This window comes from Cherax quadricarinatus, chromosome 51 (genome assembly GCF_038502225.1).
Source record: "Cherax quadricarinatus isolate ZL_2023a chromosome 51, ASM3850222v1, whole genome shotgun sequence".
NCBI classification, from domain to species: domain Eukaryota; kingdom Metazoa; phylum Arthropoda; class Malacostraca; order Decapoda; family Parastacidae; genus Cherax; species Cherax quadricarinatus.
The window spans coordinates 11,180,598-11,201,915 of NC_091342.1; the positions used below are offsets into that span (position 1 = coordinate 11,180,598).

The 21,318-nt window shown below is 38.7% G+C and overlaps 1 protein-coding gene and 1 long non-coding RNA gene across 6 annotated transcripts in view; one reads left to right on the top strand and one right to left on the bottom strand.

Annotated features, from left to right (window-relative positions):
- LOC138854184 (uncharacterized) overlaps positions 1–21,318 on the top strand; it is a 161,870-nt gene that overhangs the window by 101,051 nt on the left and 39,501 nt on the right. The window lies entirely within an intron of this gene.
- LOC128694648 (uncharacterized) overlaps positions 7,525–21,318 on the bottom strand; it is a 78,134-nt gene continuing 64,340 nt past the window's right edge. For all 5 annotated transcript variants that reach the window (XM_053784822.2, XM_053784819.2, XM_070095834.1 and 2 more), the window contains one exon: positions 7,525–19,851. In XM_053784822.2, the coding sequence (XP_053640797.2) occupies positions 16,453–19,851 (3,399 nt within the window). In that variant the 3' untranslated portion in view covers positions 7,525–16,452. The remainder of the gene's footprint in view (positions 19,852–21,318) is intronic.

Consider the following 21,318-nt stretch of genomic DNA (forward strand, 5'->3'; position numbering starts at 1 on the left):
AAGAATTTTCTCCAACTAGGGCATGTGAAAACTGAGATTCCACTGTATATTAAATATCTGTTGGTATACTTGTTGGTATAGAGCTTGCAATTTCCTACTTTTCTGTTCAGAGTATTATAGAATAAAAAAGTAGCCAAATAAAAAAAAAAACTAAATATTTAATCCAATGTTCAATCTTCTTTCTTTCAACACACCAGCCGTATCCCACCGAGGCAGGGTGGCCCAAAAGGAAAAACGAAAGTTTTTCCTTTTACATTTAGTAATATATACAGGAGAAGAGGTTACTAGCCCCTTGCTCCCGGCATTTTAGTCATCTCTTACAACACGCATGGCTTACGGAGGAAGAATTCTGTTCCACTTCCCCATGGAGATAAGAGGAAATAAACAAGAATAAGAACTAGAAAGAAAATAGAAGAAAACCCAGAGAGGTGTGTTCAATATTCTTTATAAATTCTGAAAGAATCCTCAATTACTGTATTTTGTGGCAAACAATATGCTCCAGTGTTGAGGATGCCCTTCCCCCCCCATTCTGACTGGCTAATTTTGGAAAAAATAGAAGACTTACCTAAAATGAGCTGAAATGTGCTAAATTTGCTAGAGGCAGCACTAAAAACCAATCTAACGCTATTAATTATTAAAATACCACATTATGCACTGCTTTCACTCTCCAGTTGTAACTGGCCATATTCTCTTTCCACTCACTGTCTCAATATCATCAACAGGACTGCATATTGATTTGTGATTTTTTTTTCCATGTGTTTTAAAAATATTTCATGTTTATGTTTTTAAGTTTATTGATTTTACTATTTAATAAGCAGTAGATTTATTATTATGCAAGGAACTACATTATTGTAATAGTAATTGCATAAATAATGTAAGAACAATAGTGAGCACATATTAGACAAGCACTTGGACATGTATTAGATGAGTTACATGATTAGTATCCTTTGGAATATTGATAAAAATCGAATATTTCTGCTATTTTTTTCAGTTTCAAGCTACTTCCAATCCTGAAACCAATCAAAATCATCTCTATTTCTATAATATATCTTCCATTCTATTAAATGATACTAAGAAACTGAGAATAAAACCATAAAAAACATCCAAAAATACACCAAAATTTTGCAATTTTAAACCATACACATGGTCACAGTTTTGTTTTCTCTATCATGCACTATATGGGGCAAGATATTTTTGATATGGTGCACACTCACCCCACAGACCCATTCTCTCATATCTAAGCAAAAATTTACCAATCACAGCTTATCTGAGTGAGCTGAGCTCATCACATAGTACTATGGCATGGACCCTCAGCTCAAAGCTATAGTACTACAGCATGGAAGCCGAAAAGGTTAATTAATATCAAGTGTGTTTGAGGTGAGTAAAAATATTATCAGAACATCCAACTCCATCGGTGCTAAGGTGCCAACGAATTTTTACGATTGTTCTTTTTGACATTTTACAATTATTTTTTTACAAAATAGTTTATATGATTCATTACTGGGTCATATACAAAAGCTTAGGTTGAGGCCTATAAAGCAATGCAGTTTACTTTCGACTTACAAGAAGCCGAGTAAATTTTTGAGACCTTTTTGGAAAGAAAAAAAAAAAAGAAATAGTTTCTTTGATGCCATAAAATACGGTGTCCATGTTTTCCAAAAACTTCTGAAATGGTAGAGAATCTTTTCTGAAGGTAAAGACATCAAACAATATGAAATTTGATGGAAACCTTACAGAATCACACAGCCACAAAGTTAGTGTTTTTCGTGCAATTTAAGCAACAGCGATTTCCCCAACTGAGTCCTATATTAAGTCAATTTCATTTCTCCAATTGACAGAATTCTTAGCTATTTCCCTAGTATGCCTCCCATTTTATCAAATGAACACAAGAAATTGCACATTCATCTATTTCACCTATCCTATAAATTTCACAGAAGTTTGTAATTTGGCCAATTTTACACAAAATTAAAAAAGATACCAATTTAAAAATAGAATCCAAAATAAACAATGAAAATATTCCTGGTACTAAAACATTTCCACTGTTCATTAATCACATCTCCAGTCCTCTCCTATATTAAACTAATTTACATTTTGAATTCATAATCACATAAAATAAAAGGAATGATTGACATGATTTACAGTGTCCCAATAATTAAATCAGACCTATTAAAAACCCATAAAACACACTGGGGGTGTAGGAGGCTTTACCCATCCTCAAGAAAATTGGAAAAATCTAATATTTCTGCTAAATGATGGTAAAAGTGTTTCTTTCTTTTTGAGTCACCCTGCCTTGGTGGGAGATGGCCAACGTGCTAAAAAAATATTGTATGTATGTATGTATGCATGTATGTGTATGTATTTTTTTTTTTTTCAACAAGTCAGCCGTCTCCCACCGAGGCAGGGTGACCCAAAAAAGAAAGAAAATCCCCAAAAAGAAAATACTTTCATCATCATTCAACACTTTCACCACACTCACACATTATCACTGCTTTTGCAGAGGTGCTCAGAATACAACAGTTCAGAAGCATATACGTATAAAGATACACAACATATCCCTCCAAACTGCCAATATCCCAAACCCCTCCTTTAAAGTGCAGGCATTGTACTTCCCATTTCCAGGACTCAAGTCAGACTATATGAAAATAACCGGTTTCCCTGAATCCCTTCACTAAATATTACCCTGCTCACACTCCAACAGATCGTCAGGTCCCAAGTATCATTCGCCTCCATTCACTCCTATCTAATACGCTCATGCACGCTTGCTGGAAGTCCAAGCCCCTAGCCCACAAAACCTCCTTTACCCCCTCTTTCCAACCCTTTCGAGGACGACCCCTACCCCTCCTTCCTTCCCCTATAAATTTATATGCTTTCCATGTCATTCTACTTTGATCCATTCTCTCTAAATGACCATACCACCTCAACAACCCCTCTTCTGCCCTCTGACTAATGCTTTTATTAATTCCACACCTCCTAATTTCCACACTCCGAATTTTCTGCATAATATTTACACCACACATTGCCCTTAAACAGGACATCTCCACTGCCTCCAACCGTCTCCTCGCTGCTGCATTTACCACCCAAGCTTCACACCCATATAAGAGTGTTGGTACTACTATACTTTCATACATTCCCTTCTTTGCCTCCATAGATAACGTGTTTTGACTCCACATATACCTCAACGCACCACTCACCTTTTTTCCCTCATCAATTCTATGATTAACCTCATCCTTCATAAATCCATCCTCCAACACGTCAACTCCCAAGTATCTGAATACATTCACTTCTTCCATACTCCTCCTCCCCAATTTGAGATCCAATTTTTCTTTATCTAAATCATTTGACACCCTCATCACCTTACTCTTTTCTATGTTCACTTTCAACTTTCTACCTTTACACACATTCCCAAACTCATCCACTAGCCTTTGCAATTTTTCTTTAGAATCTCCCATAAGCACAGTATCATCAGCAAAATGTAACTGTGTCAATTCCCATTTTGAATTTGATTCCCCAAAATTTAATCCCACCCCTCTCCTGAACACCCTAGCATTTACTTCCTTTACAACCCCATCTATAAATATATTAAACAACCATGGTGACATTACACATCCCTGTCTAAGACCTACTTTTACCGAGAAGTAGTCTCCCTCTCTTCTACACACCCTAACCTGAGCCTCACTATCCTCATAAAAACTCTTTACAGCATTTAATAACTTACCACCTATTCCATATACTTGCAACATCTGCCACATTGCTCCTCTATCCATTCTATCATATGCCTTTTCTAAATCCATAAATGCAATAAAAACTTCCCTACCTTTATCTAAATACTGTTCACATATATGCTTCAATGTAAACACTTGATCTACACATCCCCTACCCACTCTGAAACCTCCTTGTTCATCCGCAATCCTACATTCTGTCTTACCTCTAATTCTTTCAATTATAACCCTACCGTACACTTTTCCTGGTATACTCAGTAAACTTATTCCTCTATAATTTTTACAGTCTCTTTTGTCCCCTTTCCCTTTATATAAAGGGACTATACATGCTCTCCGCCAATCCCTACGTACCTTCCCCTCTTTCATACATTTATATACAGTGGACCCCCGGTTAACGAACTTTTTTCATTCCAGTAGTATGTTCAGGTGCCAGTACTGACCGAATTTGTTCCCATAAGGAATATTGTGAAGTAGATTAGTCCATTTCAGACACCCAAACATACACGTACAAACGCACTTACATAAATACACTTACATAATTGGTCGCATTTGGAGGTGATCGTTAAGCGGGGGTCCACTGTATATATATATATATATATATATTATATATATATATGTATATATAAATGTATGTATATATATACAGTGGTCCCTCAATAATCGACCGGCCTGAAAGTCGACCATTTCGGAAATCAACCGGTTTTTTCGACAAAATATTGACTCGGAAATTGACCGAAATTCGTTTATCGACCCGTCGTCCCAGACGCGTATGCACGAGGTAAGCGGGCCTCGACCCGCCTCAGCCTTCCTTCCCAGCCAGTGTGCCATTGTTTACCAGTTAGCGGCGGTCCTCTCACGTGCTCCAGTGAAATATTTCATATTTCATTTATTTTAGTGCTTGCAAGTTATTTAAGTGCTAAATAAGCTACCATGGCTCCAAAGAAAGCTCCTAGTGCCAAACCTTTGGTAAAGAAGGTGAGAAATACCATTGAATTTAAGAAAAACATCATTGAACAATATGATAGTGGCTTACGTGTTGGCGAACTGGCGAGGATGTATAACAAAAATCATTCAACCATATCTTCCATCATAGCCATGAGAAAGGAAATCAAGGACGCTGTTGTTGCAAAGGGGGTAAATATGCTGACAAAAATGAGATCACCAGTACTGGAAGAGGTTGAGAAGTTATTATTGGTGTGGATAAATGAGAAACAATTAGCAGGAGACAGTCTTATGACCTCGATTATTTGTGAAAAGGCTAGGCAGTTGCATGAAGATTTGGTAAATAAATTGCCTGCAAATAGTGGTGAAGTGAGTGACTTTAAGGCCAGCAAAGGCTGGTTTGAGAGATTTAAGAAGCGTACTGGCATACACAGTGTGGTAAGGCATGGTGAGGCTGCCAGTTCGGACCACAAGGCGGCTGAAAAATATGTGCATGAATTCCAGGAGTACATAGAGGCTGAAGGACTGAAACCTGAACAAGTGTTCAATTGTGACGAAACAGGCCTCTTCTGGAAGAAAATGCCAAAGAGGACCTTCATTACACAAGAGGAAAAGTCAATGCCAGGACACAAGCCTATGAAAGACAGGCTGACGCTAATGTTCTGTGCTAATGCTAGTGGGGATTTCAAAGTGAAGCCGTTACTAGTGTACCATTCTGAAAATCCCAGAGCATTTAAGAAAAATAATGTTATGAAGAGTAAATTGTGTGTTTTGGAAATCTAATAATAAGGCATGGGTCATGAGGGAAATTTTTGTAGAGTGGTTCAACGAAGTGTTTGGCCCTAGTGTGAAGAATTACCTCCTGGAGAAGAAATTGGATCTCAAGTGCCTGCTAGTAATGGACAATGCACCTGCTCATCCACCAAACTTGGATGACCTAATTCTGAAGGAGTTTGGGTTCATCTCAGTAAAGTTCTTGCCCCCGAATACCACTCCTCTCCTCCAACCCATGGACCAGCAGGTCATTGCAAACTTTAAAAAACTGTACACCAAAGCAATGTTTGAAAGGTGCTTCAATATGACCTCAGACACTCACTTGACCCTACGAGATTTTTGGAAAGAACATTTCAGTATTTTCCATTGTGTAAGCCTTATAGGTAAGGCTTGGGAGGGAGTGTCTACCAGGACTTTGAACTCTGCTTGGAGAAAATTGTGGCCAGATTGTGTCGACAAGAGGGATTTGGAAGGGTTTGGGGCTGACCCTGATGAGCCTATGTCAGTTTTGAACTCTATTGTGGCACTGGGGAGTTCCATGGGGTTGGATGTGAGTTTGGAGGATGTGGAAGAGTTGGTGGAGGACCACAACGAAGAGCTAACCACTGAGGAGCTGCAAGAGCTTCAGCAGGAAGAGCAACAGATCGCAGCTCAGAATCTTGCTGCAGAGGAGGAGGAAGAGAGATGGAAGAAGGTGCCTTCTTCAGAAATTAAGGAGATTTTTACTATGTGGGGTAAGATGGAAAGATTTATGGAGAAACATCACCCAGAGAAGGATGTTGGAAACCATATCGGCAACTTGTACAGTGACAGAGTCTTGGCCCATTTTAGGGAAGTTTTAAAGAGACGCCAGAAACAGAGCTCTCTGCACAGTTATTTTGCGAGACAGGACTCCAGTGACTCTCAAGCTGGTCCTAGTGGCATTAAGAAACAGAGAAAAGAAGCAACCCCAGAAAAGCAAATGGTACCTGAGGTGTTGCTGGAAGGGGATTCCCCTTCCAAACTATAAACAATCCACTCTCTCCTCCTCCTCCTCCAGTCTCCCATACACTAAGAAGAATCTCCAATAAAGGTAAGTGTTATGCTGTTAATGTTTCATTCATCATTTCCCATTGTATTGTTTATGTACTACATGAATATTTCATGTAAAAATTTTTTTTGTTTTAATACTTCTGGGTGTCAGGAACGGATTAATTGAATTTACATTATTTCTTATGGGGAAAATTGATTCATAAATCGACCATTTCGATAATCGACCGGCTTCCAGGAACGGATTACCGTCGATAATCGAGGGACCACTGTATATATATATATATATATATATATATATATATATATATATATATACACACACACACACACATATATATTTTTTTTAACAAGTCGGCCGTCGGCCGTCTCCCACCGAGGAGTACTACAGGTTTGAACTCTAAGTCTGTGCAGAACTACGTGATAAGCTCAGTTCACTCGGATAAGCTGTGAGTGGTAAATTTGGGCCAAGATATGAGAGAATAGGTCTATATGGTAAATGTGCACCATATAATAAAAAATCCTGCCCCAAGCAGTGCATGACAGGAAAAAATGCTGTGACCGTGTTTTTGGTTTAAAACAGTGACTTTGGAACAAACTCTTGAGTACCGTCACAGAAGCTAAAACATTGTGTAGTTTTAAAAATAGGTTAGATAAGTACATGAGTGAGTGTGAGTTAGACCTGACTAGCTTTTGCTACTAGGGTAGATGCTATGCTCCTTTCTTAAGTGAACATGATTGACCTGACTAGGTTAAGGCACTGGCTTAAGCCAGTAGGAGAATTGGACCTGCCTTGCTGCAGTGTTCCTTCTTTCTTATGTTCTTATGTTCTACATGGAGATGATTTTGATTAGTTTCATGACAAAGTAGCCTGAAATTGAGCTCAAAGTTGTGGAAATGTTCGAATTTTGCTGATGTTCCAGAGTACACAAATAACATCATTTGTTCAACGTGTCAAACTGGTCAGTCTAATATTCATTCACAAATGCACCAACATTATTCATACAATTATTACAAAAATGCAGTAGTCTGCCTAACAGTAAGTCTTCTATTTTTTGTAAAAAAAAAAAAAAAATGGAAACCAAGCATAATATTGGAGAGGCCTGGGTACATAATAATATCTTTATTTCTACATGTACAAGGTACAGTGGAACCCCGCATAACGATATTATTTCAACCCAGAAGTCTGTTTGGGTGCCGTTATAGACCGAATTTGTTCCCATAAGAGATATTGTGAATTAGATTAGTCCGTTTCAGACCCCGAAAAATACACCTACAAAAGCACTTACAAAAATACACTTACATAATTGGTCAAGTTGGGAGCTGATCGTTATGCGGGGGTCCACTGTATACAGGTCTAGCTGACATCAATGACATACTACTGTGTAGAAAGCTGCTTGTTATGTAGAGCATTTCAGGCAAATTAGGTAAATTTTGTCCCAGGATGTGACCCACACCAGTTGACTAACACCCAGATACCCATTTTACTGATGGATGAATACGGACAACTGGCGTAAGGAAACATGGCCAGTATTTCCACCCTTTGATAGGAATCGAACCTGGATCCTCACCATGTGAAGTGAGAGCTTTTGCCACCAGGCCACAGGCCACCGTAACAGGGGAAATGTTTTTTAGTGCCGAGAATGTGTGAAATTCCCAAATAACTGATTTCTGATCACTTTATTGGGTAGTTGAATGGGTGGTTTCCTGTACTCAGTTGATAGAATAGAAAGAATACTAGCAAAATAGCTGAGTTTGGTCAACTGGGCAATGGAATTGGCCTAAATAGGACTCAAAGTGGGTGAAATCGCCAATGTGTAAATATCACCGAGACCACTAAATATGCAAGAGTGTAATTCCATAAGCTTTCCATCAAATTCCATACTTTTGGTTTCATTACCTTTCAGAAAACGATTATCATTTCCTAAGAAAAAAATATATATATATATTTTTTTAAATTCTTCGACCTGAGAGCAATTCTCAGATCAGGGGTCCTGACCCTGCAAAGGTTAAAATCAAACATAGCATTCCTCAAATTCAATATGATATTAAACCCAATGTGCACTACTGATGATTTATTAGTTCAATTGTGTGTAACTTTTAAACATATTTGTTTTAAAATATAAAAAGCAATATATACTGTGGCTGTATTAATCTTATTTTCATGTGTTAATTATGTGTAACTTATTATTAGACTAATTTTATCTTACAAAACAATGGCAACTGTGTAACCTACACGATCATTTTTATTCTTATTATTATATTAATACTGCATAACTTATCCTTAGAGTTCAGCATTATACTGTGGTAAAAACTTTCCAAACATTTGTGAATAAGGTTTGTGTAAATAAAAAAAATTGTTGTTCAAAATACAGTGGAACCTCAGTTTCTGTTTGCCCTGGTTTTCGTTGAATTCGGTTTTCGACGACTTTTTTTTGTCAAAATTTTGTCCCAGTTATTGTTCATCACCTTAGTTTTTGTCAGTCCACTGTACCGAACATGTCCGCCTGACCGCGCCTACACAAAGCATCCCACGCGTTCTGAGTCGGTCTTGCTCTGTTTCTCGTCGAGTGGGCATTACCCTGCATGTTCATCCGAAACATTTCGTAATAACCCATTGCTTTTTGTGCTTGTTTACTGATTATGACTGCTAAATAAGCCACCATGGGGCCAAAGAAAGTTCCGAGTGCCAGCCCTTTGATAAAAAGGCGAGAAACACGATAGAATTCAATTGTGGCCAGAATATGTCCAAGAGAAGGATTTTGAAGGGTTTGAGGCTGACCCTGATAGCCCTATGCCTGTTGTGGAATCTATTGTGGGTTAGGGGAAGTCCAAGAGGTTGGATGGGAGTGGCCAGGATGTGGAAGAGTTGGTGGACGACCACAGGGAAGAGCTAACCACTGAAGAACTGCAACACCTTCAACTTGAACAGCAACAGAATGCAGCCAGGAAATTGCTTCAGAGGAGGAGGAGGAGGAGGAGGAGGAGGAGGAAGAGAGAGGCGATAATGTGCCTTCTTCAGTGATTAAGGACGTGTGTGCAAACATGAGTGAGTTGCAAAGTTTTGTGGAGAAATATCACCCTGCAACATGTTCAATGACAATGCCCTGTCCCATGTTAGGCAAATCTTAAAGAGATGCCAGAAACAGACCTCTCTGAACAGATTTTTTGCACAACAGGGGTCCAGTGCCAGTAAAAGACAAAGAAAAGAAGTAACCCTGGATAGGGACTTGATACCTAAGTCCTTATGGAGAGGGATTTCCCTTCCAACCAATAACCTCTCCTCCTCCCTCTCCCCTTCTTGCATCTTCCATATGCCAACAAGAGTCTTCAATAAAGGTAAAAGTGATATTAAATGTTCATTGATCCATTTCATTAGTCCTTTATATTTATTTCTCATCGTTTTCTCTATAAAATATATTTTTTGTTAATACTTTTGGGTGTCTGGAACAGATTAATTCTATTTATATTATTTCTTATGGGAAATATTGCTTCAGTTTTCATCGAATTCGGTTTTCGTCAGGCTTTCTGCAACGAATTAATGATGAAAACCTAGGCTCCACTGTACAGCCTCTATTCACTTAACGACGGAGTTCTGTCAACCATCTTTGATATTGTTTTAATGTCACCTTTGCATCATTTATAATATTTCTGGTATATTTTTAAATGTTTATACAGCAGTGTACTGTATACTGAAATAAATAGAATAGAGGAAATCAGCTCTAATATACATTATTTAGGTATGAATACTGGTCAGAGAGCCCATCATAAGTCCGAGGCGTCGGTAAACAAGTAGTCGCTAGGTGAGGAGAGGCTGTATTCATGCGAAAGTTACCGAGTTGGTCATGCTCAAGAAAGAGTGAATTAGTTTAAGTATTTGAGGGGTTGACTATACTCAAAGAACAGTAAGCTGAAGCACACATGATAATGTGCATGGTTGCTTGTCTATTATTATGAAGGATAACAAACACTACAAAAAAAAAAAAGTGGCAGAAGAAACAAGGAACCTGACTAATTTCTTTCACTCTAAAAGCATTAAACTGTATATAAAAAAAATATGTGACTGATATGTATAGTATAATATGTATAAGCAAAAATAATAACTATTATAAAAAATGATGACCTATTTTTAAAATCCCATATAAATACCTCCTCCAAAATTTTTTTTTGAAGGAAAAAAGACAATAATGATGTTTGAATGTGTTTAAACATACCTTACATGTTATTCAAGGAATTGCTGATTCAAAAACACTACAGATACAAAATTTGATATTATAATGCTAATGTTTGCATAGGGATACAATAACCCTTCCACCCACCATTCATTAGTACAAAAAACCTTGCATCCTATCATAAGGGAAAGGAGAGGTGCCAAGAGGTCAATCTCTCCACTAAAGGAAGAAGGAAATAATGATGGATGGCTACTTAAAGTTTGTACAGTAGCACAAACTTCTAAATATTACAACTATTATCATTTGGCAATTCATTTTTTAATACTTTGGTAATAAAATAGACAAAATACTATAATCTTGTGTAAAACCTAAAACAATTTTGGATAATTAAGTATTATGACCAAGAGGCAACAAAGCAAATCCCATCACATAAGTAATTTTAATTAGAATTTTTTGTTTTATATTTTTTTTAACACATCGGCAGTTTCCCACCGAGGCAGGGTGACCCAAAAAGAAAGAAAAACCCAAAAAGAAAGAAAAATACTTTCACCACCATTCAACACTTTCACCATACCCCATACATAATCACTGTTTTTGCAGAGGCGCACAGATACGACAGTTTAGAAGTCCCTCGAAACTGTTAATATCCCAAACCCCTCCTTTAAAGTGCAGGCATTGTACTTCCCATTTCCAGGACTCAAGTCTGGCTAACCAGTTTCCCTGAATCCCTTCACAAAATATAACCCTGCTCCATTCACTAACACACTCAAGCATGCTTGCTGGAAGTCCAAGCCCCTTGCCCACAAAACCTCCTTTACCCCCTCCCTTCAACCTTTTCGAGGACAACCCCTACCCCGCCTGCCTTCCTCTACAGATTTATACACTCTTCAAGTCATTCTACTCTGTTTCATTCTCTCTAAATGACCAAACTACCACAACAACCCCTCAACTAATACTTTTAGTAACTCCACACCTCCCCCTAATTTCCACACTACGAATTCTCTGCACACTATTTACACCGCACATTGCTCTTAGACACGACATCTCCCCTGCCTCCAGCTGCCTCCACGCTGCAGCATTTACAACCCATGCTTCACACCCATATAAAAGTGTTGGTACCACTATACTCTCGTACATTCCCTTCTTTGCCTTCATGGATAATGTTTTTTGTTTCCACAGATACCTTAACAAACCACTCACGTTTTTTCCTTCATCAATTCTATGGTTAACCTCATCCTTCATAAACCCATCAGCTGACAAGTCAACTCCCAGATATCTGAAAACACTCACTTCTTCCATACTCCCTCCCTCCAATGTGATATCCAATATGATGTAGAATCAAAGCAGCAATGTGGAGTGGAAGCACACAATATCACCTGTGATAGAGAGGTCATACGGCTACATTCTGAAACATTATTCTAACTAAACTAAATGTTAGCAGATATCTTCTAAGCCTCCTATCCCAGGATGTGACTGAGCTGTAATGCAGTATCTCACATCATGTGGCTGGACCCATGAAGAATGCCACAATCATCAAATACTTTGTACAAGACATGAATGTTTAGAAGCATGTTCAAATGTGGCTACATACTGATTATAAGAGGTTTGTGCTGTAACTCTCTAGATGATACTAATGTGGAAAATCCACTTACCTCCTCAGGTATTATTCTGAAATATGATAGAGAGTATGTGTCGCATGCTACATAAAGAGCTGCAGAGAACAAAATGGAATTAATTACTAGCTCTTCATTATACTGTAAAATTATCTCATCATACAAGAATACCATTCAATTATTGTGCACTGGCTGCATCACACATGTACAATGTGCAATACTCATCCTGACTGTCATAAGGAGAAACCCTGTAAACCTTACTAGATGAGAAATCATCCTGCAGACCTTACTGATAAAAAGTCCTTAGGCTCCACATGACAAGTACACTTGTAATAATACCTTCCATTAGAATGGGACTGGAATCCATACAAACTTCACTAGATGACAATTGACTTACAGTATTTTATTAATTCTTACTGAAAAAGAAGTGTGCCTGTTTATTTGTGCTCACCTATTTGTGGATGCAGGGAGTCAATCTTCAGATCCTGACCCTTCTTCTCGACCTGCTACCTACCAGATTCACTCCTAGCCTCCTGAGCCCTATTGTACCTGATCTTAAAACTATGTATAGAGCTGGTCTTCACCATTTTTTCACCAAGATCATTCCACTTCCTGACCACCCTGAAGCCGAAGAAATGCTTTCTGACATCTCTGTGGCTCATGTACATTAAGCTCCCAAATGTGTTCCCGAGTGCCTGTTTCTTGCCTCTCAAACAGCCTGTCCCTGTTTACTCTATCAATTTCACTGAATATTTTACATTTTGTCTCCCCTGCTTCTACTGTCCTCCGATGTAATTAGATCAGAGTCCATTAGGCTCTCCTCATAGCTGATACCCCTCAATTCTTGAGCATCTCGCTGCACTTTCTCTTGTTTTTAACATGCTTTTACAGATGCGGTTGCCATACTGGTGCAGCATACTAAAGATGGACCTGATGTATGTTGTATAATGGGCTGGAATAACTATCGAAATTCCTGATTCAGTGGTCGATTTACCAAACGACCACGGACACCTGGCACTATGTAATGAAGATTGAGAAAGGGGCATGAAGGCTAGACATGAAGTATAGATTCCGTGAATAGATGCTGCAGACCTCACTTAAGCTAGTACAGCTTACGACCCAGGGTTTTTGACGTACTAGTACGCCTAAATTCTAGCGCCCTCAAATCTAGTGGGAGAAAGCTGGTAGGCCTACATATGAAAGAATGGGTCTATGTGCTCAGTGTGCACAGTATAAAAAAAAATCCTGCAGCACACAGTGCATAATGAGAAAAAAAAACTTTGACCATTTTTTTGGAATAAAACAGCGACTTTGCACTGTATTTTCGTATGGTATTTATTGTTGTATTCTAGTTTTCTTGGTCTCATTTTATAGAATGGAAGACATATTATGGAAATTGAGATGATTTTGACTGGTTTTACAATAAAAAGTACCTTGAAATTGAGCTCAAAGTAGCAGATATGTTCGATTTTTACCAAAGTTCAAAAGTAAACAAATCATGTCAAGCGTCCAATACACATCAACTGGTGAGTCTAACATTCTTTCGCAAGTGCGCCAATATTATTTATACCATTTTTTTTACACTAATGCAGTAGTCTGCATAACAGTAAATCTTCTATTTTTTGTGAGAATAAAAATTCAAAGTGGAAAGCAGAAGAATGTAAGAGGGGCCTTGAGACGTGACTAATGAACAGAGGAAATGTCATTTTAGTGCCAGGAATGTCTTTCTTGTTTATTCTGGACCCTATTCGGAAATTGGCATTTTTTAAAATTTGTGTGAAACTGGCAAAATTGCTAAATTCTGACCACTGTACTGGATAGTTGAAATTGATAAATGGGTGGTTTCTTGCACTCATTCGTTAGAAAAAAATGGAGTTCTAGCGAAATACAGTGGACCCCCGGTTAACGATATTTTTTCACTCCAGAAGTATGTTCAGGTGCCAGTACTGACCGAATTTGTTCCCATAAGGAATATTGTGAAGTAGATTAGTCCATTTCAGACCCCCAAACATACACGTACAAACACACTTACATAAATACACTTACATAATTGGTCGCATTCGGAGGTGATCGTTATGCGGGGGTCCACTGTATTCATGTTTTTTTTCGACTAGTACAGTGGAATTGGCCGAAAATGGGGCTCAAAGTGGGCAAAATCGCCGATGCGTAAACATCGCCGAGACCGCTAACTTTGCGAGAGCATAATTCCGTAAGTTTTCCATCAAATTTCAAACTTTTGGTGTCATTATGATCGGGAAAAGATTCTCTATCTTTTCATAAGAGAAAGTTATTTTTTTTTTTTTTAAATTTGGCCGACTCTGAGAACGAGTCTTAGAGAGGGCCTGTCGACCCTCAAAGGGTTAAAGAGAAAGAATTATAGGTGAGCACAATACCTGGTCTATCACTAGAGAATCACATCAGCTGAATAACCTCTACACCCAATGCTCATCTGGTAAATCTAAGAATAGCTTTCAGGAATTTCAGCATAAAGTCATTCCAGACTCTATACAGCATATATCAGGCCCATATGGGAGCATGCTCCACCAGTGTGGAACCCACACCTTAGACTAGAGGCTTGACAACATAACTGTGATGTCTGCACATTTCTAGCAAGACAGGGATTGAATGAATGTGGTGAATATTGTTTCCTTGCTTTAGGGACACTACCTTGGTGGGAGATGGCCAATAAGGTAATAAAAATTATAATATATGTACAGTAGAACCTCAAATTTCGAACGTATCGCTTATTGAACTCTTCGAAAATCGACCGTTTTTTTCGAACCAACTTTGTCCCTATTATTGAACTTGCCCCTATTTTCGAAATGCCGGGTACTGGACCTGTCCGCCAGCCCACTCTGTCCACATCCCGCGCAGGCGCCGTGAGCCAGTCTGGCTTTGTTGATGCTCGAGTTAACACTAACCTGCGGTCTCATTTAACCAATTTACGATTAATTCATTGTGTTTAGTGCGTGTGGGACTGTGAAATAAGTTACCATGGGCCCAAAGAAACTTGCTAGTGGTACCCCTGTGGTAAAGAAAGTGAGAAACACCATAGATGTGAAGGAAACAATACAGAGTTATGAGAGTGGTGTAAGGCTTGAGCTTGCCAGGATGTATGGGAAAAACAAATCGACCATCGCTTCTATCCTGGCAAAGAAAGAACAAATCAAGGAAGCTGATGTTGCAAAAGTTGTTAATATGCTAACCAAAAAAAGACCACAGACAATCGATCAGGTCGAGAAGTTGTTGCTGGTGTGGATCAAGTTTTTTGTGAGACAGGGGTCCAGTGACTCTCAAGCTGGTCCTAGTGGCATTAAAAGACAGAGAAGGGAAGTAGCCCCAGAGAGGGCTTTGATACCTAAAGTCCTTATGGAGGGGGATTCCCCTTCCAAACACTAACTCCAACTCCTTCTCTCCTTCTCCTCCCTATCTTCCAGATGCCATCACCAATCTTCAATAAAGGTAAGTAAAAATGTTATTTTATATGTTTATTTAAATTTATTAATAATTGTACACTATATTTGTTGTGTGTATGTAAAACTATAATGTAATACTATCTATAAAATGTATTTTTTTGTGAATATTTTTGGTTTTCTGGAACAGATTAATTGTATTTCCATTATTTCTTATGGGAAATATTGCTTCGCCTTTCAAACTTTTCGAATTTAGAACTAGCTCCTCGAACGGATTAAGTTTGAAACTTGAGGTTCCACTGTACATACATGTGTGTGTGTGCATGTGAGTGAGAGCATGTGTGAGTGAGAGTACATGTGAGTGTAACAGTATGTGCATGCATGCATGCATGTATGCGAACCTGTGTGTACATGCCAGTACGTCAAACCATAAAAACCACTCTTCTCCACTCATTCCAAGACTATGTTGTTTTCCAGGTAACTGATAAAGGCTCACAAATTACCCACACTCAGGAGAGGAAACCTGAGACATTTCGGTCTGTTCTGCACCACTGTCATGGAATTGACAATGGTCCTGGACACAGAAATATTATCTGAAGTTTTTCCTACTAAATGTGGATTATTTGTGATTTGTTCCAGCCATGGTATTGTGATTTGTTCTCCTACTGATAAAAAATAAATTAAAAACTGACCCTTAGTAATATTACAAAAGTTCCTTGAATTAAAATGAGATTGGTTCTTTCTCCACTTGATTGTATAATCAGGAAATTATGTACATGATGAGTAAAAATTATGGAGGAATCAATGCACCAGCATCATAGTTCATTAAATCTTCAAACCTTGGCTTTGTTTTCTTCTCAGTGGATCCACGCACTTTCTCAACAGCCTTATTTTTATCACTCTGAGCTACAGCTGAAATTTCCGTTTTCCCTACCTCACTTTTGAATCCCGTTTGTGACTTTGTTACTTTCTGCATAACTTTGTGTGTACTTACAGCTTTTGACGGAGCGTTGACAGGCTGTGCCAAGTCTGTGCTGAAGGTTTTCAAGAAAGGCACGGGACTATTTTCCGATACCAATACCTTGGGTTGAATTTTTTTGGTGCTGCTGCTTTTCTGCTGCTTTTCGTTCAATTTTCTGCTTTTTTCATTTGCTATGTGTTTGCATATTTTCTTACCATGTTCTGAATCTTGACACTCATTGACAGTGTCCTCTGGTGCCATTTTTGTAGTTGCATCTGGTAAGGATTTTGGTAACACATATGTGGGCTCTGTGCTTGTGCTTGAAGCTGTTCTTTCATTTCCTGCACTCTTGTCCTCTTTATTTGTGGCTAAAACTGTTCTCTCTCTACTTTTACACTTCTCTTTATTAGTAGTTAAAACTGTTCTCTCACTATCTTTACTCTTCTCTTTATTTGTTGTTAAAGCTGTTTTCTCACAACCTTTACTTTTCTCTTTATTTGTAGTTAAAGCTATATTCTCATTTCCTTTACTCTTTTCCTCTTTATCTGTGTCTGAGGCAGCTTTCTCACTTTCTTTACGCTTCTCTCTATTTGTGGTTAAAACTATATTCTCATTTCCTTTACTCTTTTCCTCTTTATTTGTGGATGAGGCAGTTTTCTCATTTCCTTTACTCTTCTCTTTATTTGTGGTTAAAGCTACCCCATTTCCTTTACTCTTATCCTCTTTATTCAAATCTTTGACCATTTTCTCATTTCCTTTAACCTTATCATTTTTATTTACAGATGCTATGATTTTCTCATTCCCCTTATCCTCTTTATTTACAGATGCAACCATTTTCTCATCTTTACTGCTTCCTTTATTCTTACCATCTTTATTTACAGATGCAACCAGTACCTCATCTCCTTTACTGTGATCTTTATTTACAGATGCAACAAGTAGTACCTCATCTCCTTTACTGTGGTCTTTATTTACAGATGCAACTGTTTTCTCGTCTTTATTCTTATCCTCTTTATTTACAGGTGTAACTATTTTCTCATTTTCTTTACTCCTATCTTCTTTATTTGTGGATGTGACAATTTTCTCATTTCCTTTACTCTTTTCCTCTTCATCTGAAGATGAAATAATTTTCTCATTTCCTTTCTTATCCTCTTTATCTGCATGTACAACAGTTTCCTCATCCCCTCTACTCTTTGTCTCTTTATTTGGAGATAAAGCAATTTTCTCATTTCCTTTGCTCTTTTCCTCTACATCTGAAGATGAGATAATTTTCTCACTTCCTTTCCTCGTATCCTCTTTATTTGTACATGCAACAGTTTCCTCATCTTGTCTACTCTCTTTCTCTTCATCTGAAGATGAGGTAATTTTCTCATTTCTAGTGCTCTTATCTGCAAGTGAAGGTGAAATCCTTTCTTTTAATAATTTATTTTCTAAATCTTTGCATGCAGATGTTATGTTGGCTCGAGTCTTAAGCAAATGTGCTTTATCTCGTTGTCTTCTTAGTTTAATTTTATTTTCAAGTCTGTTTACACACTTCTTTTTAAACATATTCCCCTTTTTCTTGTATATAAATTTTTGGTGGGGATGCTTCTCAGAAGAGTTACATGTAGTCAAACCTGAAGAAGATGGAGTCGCTTCTGAAGATGTATGAGGAGTGGAGCTTATTTTACTCATGTGTGAGGCTGCAAGCAAATCAACTGTGTTTTTATCTCTGCTAGTCGACTCTGACTGATTCAACATTGCATCCTGTCTGTTATCAAGACAGACGGACACTAACATCCGATTATCTTCAATTAATTCTTGGTTACGTTTCTTCATCTCATCAAGTTCTCTTTCCAGCTCCTGCATCTTAATGACTAACATGTTTGATATCTGGTGAGATTCATTTTTCATGTTATCATCAATAACTGGGTTGTTAACGTTTAAATCAACCTGCTGGCTCAGTTTTGCTTGCAATTGTTTTTGCTCTTCATTTTTCATTGTAATAATTTTCTTATATTGTGATTTAACGTTATCAACACTCCGGGTAAGTCGTTTCCTTTTAAACATCTGCCTTCTGCTTCTATTATGCAGCTTATCTTCAAAATCACGACCATAAGTCACAATTGCTTCCTCCCTTTTCACCTGGCCACACTTTTTCTCTATGCGATTTTCTATATCTTCATTACAGTTGGTTTCAAATTCACTATTTTTAGATACTTTAGGCAAGTGTAGAAGGCTGTCCAGCGCCTTTGTAACTTTGAGAGAGGTACTTTCATCACTACTGGCACAAAGTGAAGAGTTCTCTGACACTGCTCCAGTTATATCAGTGGTGCTCTCCTCATTGTACCCCTGTTCAGATGAAAAACTTACAGAAGTTGTAAGAGCTTGATTTTGAGAGAGGTTTTTCTTTCTATTTACAGTCACTGTATTGTCTGACAGAGTAAGAGGTCGTTTCCATGACCAACATCTCCTCTTGAGACTATTTTTTTCTGGCCCAGGCTTTCCTAAACTGTTAATTTCCTTCAATTTATACATATCTTCAGGATGTTTTTCTAAGTGATTGTGCAGTGGGCCTGCAGAAGTTACAACTTTTTCAAGCTCTTCTTTCTGCATAGGATATGGCGATAATTGCCCCAGCCAGTCTACAACAGCACGATCGTCTTCTCCCAGCATCCGTGAAACCCTCCACAGTGCATAGAGAACACCATTATTAAACTGTTTTACAGATAAGCGTTTAGCTTTACCTTTCATTAATTCATCAATGTTTACCGATGTCAAATATTCCTCCCAGCTTGCTTCAGCCCTATCACTCGAATCATTCTCCATCCTGTCTGATGCATCATCTTTGTTATGCTGTTGCATATCTTTTTCTGTTGTTATGCCAACGTTAATTTCATCTTGAGTTTTGGTATCCAAAATAAATACCCCTGGTGGAATTACAGAATTCAGTCTGTCTTCAGTAAATACATTTGAAGATTTTGTTACGCTCAAAATAAACGTGGCCAAATTACTCTGGCAAGGGCGCAATCCCTTATTATACATTTCCGTGGGCATCAGTCTAATTAGCCATTCTGCCAAGTCCCCTATGCCTGCCCCTGTCTGAACTCTCAAGTCATTCAGAACTAACAACAACCAGATAGAGAAATCTTTTACGTCAAGAGGCTGCCGGTGACTCTTGCCAACAACATCATCAATGCTGAAGCTTTGTATCACTGGTAAAATCTTCATTAACAGCTTGCCGGCCTCCTCCTGAAAGTCACAGAAAATATTAGAAAGGACAACTATTAGACTAACTAAAGTAACAATTTTTTTATACCACCCTTGGCCATTTTCCATGAGGTAGGGCAACCTGAGGTAAAACACAATCAACATTACTTATTCTCAAGCTGTCTTTCCTCAACTCCACCCACACAGCAATTCAAATCTACACATATTAGGAAAGAACTTATATGAGAAGCATATTTAGTAACCTATATGTAGGTATGTACTCACCTATTTGTACTCACCTATTTGTGGTTGCAGGGGTCGAGTCACAGCTCCTGGCCCTGCCTCTTCACTGATTGCTACTAGGTCCTCTCTCTCCCTGCTCCATGAGCTTTATCATACCTCGCCTTAAAACTATGTATGGTTCCCGCCTCCACTACTTCACTTTCTAGGCTATTCCACGGCTTGACTACTCTATGACTGAAGAAATACTTCCTAACATCCCTTTGATTCATCTGAGTCTTCAACTTCCAATTGTGACCTCTTGTGTCTATGTCCCATCTCTGGAACATCCCGTCTTTGTCCACCTCGTCTATTCCACGCAGTATTTTATATGTCGTTATCATGTCTCCCCTGACCCTCCTTGCCTCCAGTGTCGTCAGGCCGATTTCCCTCAATCTTTCTTCGTAGGACAATCCCCGCAGCTCTGGGACTAGTCTTGTTGCAAACCTTTGCACTTTCTCTAATTTCTTGACGTGCTTGACTAGGTGTGGATTCCAAACTGGTGCTGCATACTCCAGTATGGGCCTGACGTAAATGGCATACAGAGTCTTGAACGAATCCTTACTGAGGTATCGGAACGCTATCCGTAGGTTTGCCAGGTGCCCGTATGCTGCAGCAGTTATCTGATTGATGTGCGCCTCGGGAGATATGCTTGGTGTTATACTCACCCCCAGATCTTTTTCCTTCAGTGAGGTTTGCAGACTTTGGCCGTCTAAACTATATTGTGTCTGCGGTCTTCTTTGCCCTTCCCCAATCTTCATGACTTTGCATTTGGCAGGGTTAAACTCAAGGAGCCAGTTGCTGGACCAGGCTTGTAGTCTGTCCAGGTCTCTTTGTAGTCCTGCCTGATCCTCATCCGATTTGATTCTTCTCATTAACTTCACATCGTCCGCAAACAAGGACACTTCTGAGTCTATCCCTTCCGTTATGTCATTCACATATACCAAGAACAGCACAGGTCCTAGGACTGACCCCTGTGGAACCCCGCTTGTCACAGGCGCCCACTCTGACACCTCGTCACGTACCATGACTCGTTGTTGCCTCCCTGTCAGGTATTCTCTGATCCATTGCAGTGCCTTTCCTGTTATGTGTGCCTGATCCTCTAGCTTTTGTAGTAACCTCTTGTGAGGAACTGTGTCGAAGGCCTTCTTGCAGTCCAAAAAAATGCAGTCGATCCACCCCTCTCTCTCTTGTCTTACTTCTGTCACCTTGTCATAAAACTCTAATAGG